General features: G+C 34.4%; 1 protein-coding gene across 1 annotated transcript in view; it reads right to left on the reverse strand.

Moving 5' to 3' along the window:
- Positions 1-5,805, reverse strand: part of LOC111370674 (putative MO25-like protein At5g47540) — a 7,065-nt gene extending 1,260 nt beyond the window's left edge. The window contains exons 1-7 of the mRNA XM_022992503.1: positions 5,231-5,805; positions 4,558-4,719; positions 4,221-4,339; positions 2,848-2,922; positions 1,889-1,982; positions 993-1,052; positions 53-121 (exon numbers count right to left, since the gene is read on the reverse strand). Coding sequence (XP_022848271.1) covers positions 53-121; positions 993-1,052; positions 1,889-1,982; positions 2,848-2,922; positions 4,221-4,339; positions 4,558-4,719; positions 5,231-5,350 — 699 coding nt within the window. The 5' untranslated portion in view covers positions 5,351-5,805. The remainder of the gene's footprint in view (positions 1-52; positions 122-992; positions 1,053-1,888; positions 1,983-2,847; positions 2,923-4,220; positions 4,340-4,557; positions 4,720-5,230) is intronic.
- Between the last annotated feature and the right edge of the window lie 2,710 nt (positions 5,806-8,515).

Here is an 8,515-nt window from a genome sequence, read left to right on the forward strand (position 1 = left end):
TGTATTATGGGCCAAAGGTAATAATCCCAAAAAGAGAGCGCAAATGCCTTGCCTTGACAGCTTGCCTTCTAGTAATATAATTTGTAGATTCGAGAAGCTTTGAGTTATACTCTGCAAAGAACTATCAAAAGAAGAATAGGAAAAGGTTACAAGTTGAGCTAAACCAGGAAAACAAGTAACAAACTATTAATATCCAGTGCTAAATTAAAAATTTAGAACTTAAGCACATAAATAGAGTTCTGCATCACTATTTCGGCAACACGTAGACACAACAAAGGCAGAATTATTTGTAACCATCTTTAAATGAAAAGAGAGCTAAGAAACAAGAGTTATTTTTTAAAAAAATCTCGTCCATAATATCGAGCATCTTTATATTTAGAGAGTAAAATTTTTGACACACTCCTACAAAATCTTTATTTTTCTTTTTCCTAAATGCTTTTCACTGATATATGCGTATATTTTCAAATGTCAATGGCCAATAAATTCAAATATGTTTTAAATAATCTAAGAAATGGAACATTGAAATTTATTTAGGGTTTGTTTGAGCCCCCCATTTTTTTGGGTGAATAGACTTTGTAATAGCGATTTTTTTTGAGAATGAGTTTAAAAAATACAGAAGAATTTTGGATTTTCCTATAAAATTATTTTATTGGAAGAACGTGTGATTGAAAATGAATTAGGGGAAAAATGAGTTTTTAAAGTATGGAGCTCAAACGGGGCTTTAATGCAATCATCATAAAGTACAAATAGAGAGTTACTTTCTATTTAAAAAGTTAAAAAAGAGTCTATTGGTGTGTAATTAAAGGATCGACTCTCTAAAATAGAGAGCACCTTATATTTAAAGAATCTCTTGGATATGCTCTAAATGGTGAATAAGTGACAGGCATAAAACATTGGAATGAAGAAGATAGTGTCTCAACATGTGTACGGCAGTGAACGGGTGAAGATGCTTATCAACAATGATACAGTTCACTTAAATACAAGCCACCTACCCAGTCGTAATTTTTAGAAAGAAATTCAGATACCGTCGACTTATGCCTTGTCAAAAGTTCCTGAAACAAGGCAGAAGAAAATGTGAGTTAAATTATGGTATTCCCAGCTCAATGCCGGACAAACATTATAATGCAAAAGAAACAGCAGAAAATCAATATATGCGACTACATATCCCATATTTGCTCAGCTATGACAAGTAAAGGCAGAATTATAAGTTCAAAATTTCACAATACAGTGGCTTCTTATGGATTAAGATGACAGATACGTGAGTGACAGCAATGTACCCATTCTTCAAATAATGCGGTGTACACATGTACAAGAAATTGAAGCCCTTGCTTGATTTTAATTTTTAGAGAAGTGATTTTGTGAAAAGTGATTTTTTTGGAGGTGTGGTTGAAAATGTGTTCGAGGAAAATTCATTTCGAACAAATCAAAATCAAACAAGGGCCAATATTCCCTTTCTTTAAGGATTTAGGATGTCCCGACATACATGGTCAATTTGTAGTAGATTCGTGAACTTCCTAAATGGTCACTTTTACAAGATATTTCACAAAACTAAACCATTTACGTTATTGTGATTATAGAAAATAGGAAAATCTGTGCTGTATCCAGTGGATATATGCCATTAAAAAAAAAAAAAAAAATTGGAGTCACCAGAAAAGACTCAATTGAAAATGACATTAATAAGAATCTCAGAGACAACAAAACTAATAAAAACCTCTCCTACACACCCACCCCTTTTTTCCTCTTCTTCTACATCTGCAGTAGGTCATGGGGATCTAAACCAATAATTTATTTATTTTTGAATGAAAACCAAAAGAAAAAAAATAGAAGGAAAAAAATTCAAGAAAGAGTTCATAGATGAAGAAAATCACTAATTCAATAAGGACTTAACCTTGAAAGTGGCAGCAGCATCAGAAGCTATATCAAAATTTGGAAGTTGTATGAAATCAAAAAATTTCTTCATGTGCTCTGATTCCAGAACATACCTGTGAAAGCAAATCACATATTAAAATTAAAAATAGATTCAGCATCAAATTCTACTTTTGCACTAACAGCTAAAAATAAATAAAATAAATAAAAATTCAACGTGATATGAAAACAAATGCCTAGAAAATAGTGTATAATTGCCTACCCTAATCAGATGAAGAAAATTTGAGATATTCACTTCAAAAAAATTGTAAGAGCAAGTATCAATCAACATTCCCAGAATGCTTGTGTAACAGACAAAGGCTCATTTATCCATTTTCTTTGTGAAATGTAAAGTGCCAAATTTCATGAAGCTCAAAGACATGAGATGAACAAATATAGAACACAGTTTGCATTTCATATATTGTTCATTTTTCACAATTTATTAATAAGAATAAGACCATAATCGTCCAACAGTCAGCAACTAAGGGAAGCGGAGGACCCAACATTTTATTTGTCACCAGCAACCAACCTTGATGATCTCAACAAAGATAATTCAAAAAAGGAAAATGCTGTGTACCTAATTGTGTACACGTAGCATTACACCCCCCTCATATGGAGGAAGGCCCACACACAATAAAATATTCGTGGGCCCCCCTCCATGTGAGAGGGTTGTAATGCATTGTGTACACCATGAGGTGTACACACAGCATTTCCCATTCAAAAAATTCAAGTAAGATCTAAAAAACTAAAAGAATGTGCTATTACCATAATTTATATATAGTTTCAGAAAATAATGCATAGCATAGCGGTATTCTCTGATGATTGGTACTTAAATTAACTCGGATGGACCTCCAATTAACTTGAAAGTTACTTCTAGTCAACTTTTTGTTACTTATTATAAATAAATATCTGAATTAGCACATAAACAAATCATCTACTCACCTAGCAACACTTTGGTGGCGAATGCACTCCCTCAACATTGCACCATAATGTAATGCCAAATCTGTATTCTCATACCTACACGATCCCGTAGCAAAGTAAAATAGAAGTCAATCACCAGTTGAAGAATATAGGCTTTTAAGCAGTGTCAGAAAATGGGAAGGCAAAAATAAATAAATAAATAAAATAAAATATTAACTGCAGCCTATTTGGACATGCTCAACAGAGACAGAAAGATAACTTCTTAAAGGAAACTCTCACCAAGGGCAATACCAGTAAGGAAAGCAACAAAATAATACTTCTAATCTCTCTCTTCAGCCATAATCTAGTAACTTTTTTGACAGCCACATAAAAATGGTCCCTTAAATCCATATATTTTTATGCAGTTATTTATATTATTGGTTTAAAATATTCACATTATTTGAAGGAAATTTTTTTCTGAGTCGGTCTTTTATGGTCAAGATTTCATAAATAAATAACACATTACACGCCAAAATTCCTCAATTTGACAACAAAGGTGAAGGAAATTTAATGGACGTATAAAGCTCAGGACCCTCAGATTCAGTATAGATACATACACGTGTCCAGTTAGAATAGACTCAGATTTATAGTTTTCAGGGAAATTTGTACTAGGTTGGTTGCGTTAACATTTGGCAAAAAGCAAAGCTCCATCTCATCATGAAGAAGGTATATAGAAAAACAGAGGCCAAGTGAACTTGCGGAAGAAAGTAAAGTTGTACATTTATTCCCCTCACAGAAGCAGTTCAAAATAACGTGAAGCTAATAGTTTTCAAATTGTTAGTGGAGAATTTTTTAACTGGCACTACTGCACCTCTCGCATTCACAACAGCAGTGCAATCCCAATAGAGGGGAGAGGTGGACAATTACAATGATTTCTTAAAGGATTTATCTTTACTGAAATTTTCAATAGATTTAGAACCTATATCAAATAGAATTGCAGAAACATGATTGATGTAGTCAAATCAAAGTTGATTGGGAATGAGACTTAGCTTCTTGTTGTTTTGACCAAACTATCAAAACTCTATAAAGTAAACTGCTCACAGAAACAACAGGTGGGAGGGAAGAGCAATAGTGTGTGTGTGCACGCGCGTGAGAGAGAGAGAACCTTGTTTCAAATGAAGAAAAGAAAATGCACACGGAATATTTCCTCTGCTAAAAATTAAAACAGAAGTTCATATATTGAAGTATCTTTTCAATTATTTTGTATCTTCAACAAGCAAGAGAGTTATGTCCCTATGATTTACTATGGGATTGAGTTGATTTTCCTATTCTCCAAGTTCCTAAAGATATGGAATACAGACGAAATTAATTCAACAGTTCACAACCAAGAAAGACATCTTGCCATGCCTGCTTACCCTGCTATCAAGGTATCCATTAGATCAATGTTTTTTTCCAAGTAATCACAAGCAATCAATCGTGACTGAACCTGTTGCCTCTGCAGATTTGCAACAACCTGAGTAGCATCTTTGCGGGTCTGCAGAAGTACATCTTATTAGTCATCACAATTATCCTTATCAGTCATCTCAATAAAGCAACCATGCATTGCAAATGTAACTTCAACAACATACGCACTAGGAATAGTAATGGCCACTGAATTACTCTCTTAAAGTCGGTAACAAAATTAATAGAAACTATAACTACGTAGTATTCTGAAATATCTTTGTGCTGAACTAAATATCCATATCACATTACTTCTAGATTCAACTTTGGCAGACATGTAATTAGCAGGCGTAGAGTGTTCTCTCTGAAAAACTCCTGAGTCAACTGTGTGCAAGCTTCTGAGACGGGCTCAGATTCACTGTCTCCGTAAAGTACTGACTTCAGATCGCGGATTAGTTTGCTCAACTCCATCATCTGCAGAGGAAAGACTGATTGAGCAACAAAAGAGCTAAAAATTAATGGTTCTGATCAGCTAATACATTAACACTTGGCATAGCAATATGCATCAAACACTGCAAACTTAAACTTTATAGCACATAGGACGGCTATAATTTCCTTATCCGGGTTATCTCAATTCTTTTTTCTTTCTTTATTATTATTATTATTATTTTTTTTTTTGTGAAAAATGAAATGCAACAACTAAAGCCAATTAAACTTCTCACCTAGCATAACAGGATCAATTCGTATCATGAATACACACCGATCTCAGTAGACTATAGGCTCCCACGGTCAAATAAATCAAACCAAATCAATTAAAAATCAATTTTCGCTTTCATACGAGAAAAAAACACAGAAAACAACTTAGCACGACACCTAAAAAGTATCCACTTGATTCAGATCCAAACTTTTTCATGACGAGTAGAATAAAACGAGATAAAAAAAAACCGAATAATGCGCCGAAAAAGAAAAAAATAGAATCGGGAACCTTCTCTTCGCGCTTGCTCTCCTTAGTATCCGTCCCGCGATCAGCCAAGATGAGGAGATCCCGGGTCTGGCGAACCAGGTCAGCAGGCGTCTTGGGCTTCGGCTTGAATAGCGCCTTCATCTTCGCATTCTCGCCACCACCATCGGTGTTTTCCGGCAGCGGGACCCTCCTGACCACCGCCTGTGACGCCGAGGCACTCCGCGCAGCCGGATGGCCGCCGGTTGACAAACACCCTCCTATTTTTCCTAACTTTTTCCTTCCCCACACAACCTTTAACGATCACTATGACTAATTCACTGCTCTTTAACTTAGGGTTTCAAATTGCTTTCAATTTGTGCAGATTTTACCTGAATTTTGCCATTCCTGCTTAGGATTATTCTCAGCCTACTCGAATCCTCATTTATCTAGGTGCACTCAGCCAGGTCGTAGGTCGCTTCCTGATTTCTGCGTGATCGAAATGAAACGGATAGATAAATATATCTGGGAATTAGATTTTCTTTATAATCTCTTTCTCACTTTGTTGTCTGTGATTGATTTGTATTATGGGGTAACCGTTTTTCGTCTCGATAATTCTTATTTTTCTCAAATAAATAAATAAAATTTTATCTAATGAAACCTTTGATATTTCCACTCGACGAAAATTGACAAAATTTATATGTTTCTTGTAGAATATTTTTTTGAAAAAAGCTGCCTTAATTAATATTTGAAAGAGCTTATAATTTCATCTGAAATTCTTTTAATTAGAAGAAATACTTTTATTAAATTAATGAAACGAATCCAAAAGCAATTTTAAGTATCGAAAGCTCCTTCTAGCTCCTCGATAGTCATGTCAAACGTGTCTTTGAACCCATTTATTCTAAAAGCTCTTCTAATCAATAAAACCCTTAAAAAAATTATTCAAAAGCATATTTTAACTTTTCAGAACCTCTATCAAACCAACCCTAAAGCCATTTTTGACGACGATGCTAAATATTGAATAGTCCAAACTTTAAATATTAAAATCTCATTTGATAAAAAAATATTCGAAAAAGAGAGGTCAAAATTGATTATTTTTTGTGATTTTGAGTATTTGATTATGCCATAGTCCATGCCTACAAAAATTGCATTAATTATATCATTGTTGAAGTCAATTTTTTATACTCTAATCTCATTATGCTCATGTTAATTTCAGTTAGATCTACTTATGCCAAGTGATCTTAATCGACATATTTTCCTATCCACTTTAAACCTTATTTTTTCTTGGTGGGGATTAAAAGGGTATTTTCCCTTGCTGGATCAATGGGCCGGAAACTTTTCAAAGAGATTGGAGGTGCGTGCCATCGGCAGAGCTGATTCACTTGTCTTGCCTATTAAAACATCCACAAGGACCACACCTTTTTAAGATCAATGTTCATTTTTATGAATATTTCTAGATAAATCCTATGCCACTTGGGAATTCTTGTTGGTTTTTCGTGCATCAGATAGGCCATGTTTGGCTAAGGAAAAGTAACATGTCAAAATTATCGTTTCTTCTATCTTAGGTTAAGATCAACAAAAATTATCTACTCTCTCTTGTCCTTCTCCTTCTCCTTCTTATTATTATTATTATTATTAATTTTTTTGCAGTTTAATTATCACATACCTCAGTATTTGTCGTGATACAACAATCCACCATTCAATTCTATCAATCTATAATTTAAACCATTCGTAATCACATCCTAACATGCTTTTACAAGATACACACACAATTGAGTTAAAGGATAATGTAAAAGTGAAAAGGCGTATAGCTAAAAAAAAAAAATGCATTAATTTTTGAAGGTTGGGTTGAGAGGTTGAGAAAAAGATGACTCAGATGAGTTTAGTACACTTATCACTTGGTGACACAAACTAGCTGCAATTTTTTACAGTACTTAGTATTGCTCATAGAATATGTTATTCTGTCTGTATAACTTGCGTTGGTTTAGTTGAATTTGCGATCGTGTCCATTTTTAGAATAGCATAAAAAATATTGATTCTCAAAACTTATTTTCTAGATAAAACAGAGGCTACTCAGTAGGAATTTAATTTCAATCTTTGTGGATTCGACATCCATGCTTGGCATTATATTACAAAACTTGACATCGTACGCTTATGGTATAATTTACATTGTGGAAAACGTGTAACAACCCCATAGGCCTTTTTGTAATTGCTCCGTTGGTTATTTTTGCTGAAGATTCTAGAATCAGTTATTTATTTTGTTTTGCCACCTATATATTCTTTTTTTTTTTTTACGAGGGAACCCGCAACCGCTACCCTTCGGATGCGCACTGGTTAAACCCTCGGGCTGATGCAATAGCCTGCAAACCACGCCAATCAGGTAAACCGCACTAGGTAAGCCCTGTGCGACAGGTTTCGATCGAGAAAGTGTTGGTAGGGGGAATCGAACTCATGATCAATGGCCTCCGTGCTCACCTTGTAACGCCCCAACCCCTTGTGGACCGAAACGCTGCTTACTTTACTTAGCTAACCGGTGGTTTAGTCATAGGAGAATATGTTTTAGTGGAAGCTTAATTTTAACAATGATAATTTTAACAACAACCTTTCGAATACTTTAAATAAAACACTGAATAGAAAAAAAGGGAACGTAATTTATTTGAAGAAAACATAACTTGTTCTCGCGTTCAGCGTTATTCAAATACTTTAAAGAAATAACATTGAAAACGTTCACAAAAATAAATCTAAATAACTTGTTCACCGGGTTTTCCATGGGCTCGTTGCACCACTCTCCATCTTTTCCATCATCCAGGTTCAAGGTAGAATCATATCAATTTGTAGAGAAAGGGTTAAACACGTGAGTTAAAAAAACTCAATAGATATCATTGGTGCATTCGTGATCAAGCTATACATTTCAAAGCTGTAACTTTAGAAACCTTTTCATAGTAGGATTTTCGGTAGAATCCCAAACACGTAGAGTCATGACGTAACACGATGCCTCGACCAGAAGTACATGCCGTACTCGGAGGTACCATTAGGCATGGAGGTGTATGCCGTACCGGAGGTACCATTAGACATACAAACATTAACATAAATTTTCATTTGCTAGAAACTTATAACTTAACACGAATTAACACTTTGCACCTCTACCTACCTTGATTGATGCTTTGAACCTTGTTGAAAAATGCACTCTTTTGATGTTTCAAAAAAACACTCCGTTAAGAATTGATGTTTGGAAAATACTTTTTGATAGCACCAAAACTTTTAGGAAAAACTAATTTTCCTCCCGCTCCTTTCTCTTTTTTCTAGACTTGAAAACTCTCTCTTTTATGT

Source organism: Olea europaea, chromosome 21, assembly GCF_002742605.1.
Source record: "Olea europaea var. sylvestris chromosome 21, O_europaea_v1, whole genome shotgun sequence".
Taxonomy (NCBI): Eukaryota; Viridiplantae; Streptophyta; class Magnoliopsida; order Lamiales; family Oleaceae; genus Olea; species Olea europaea.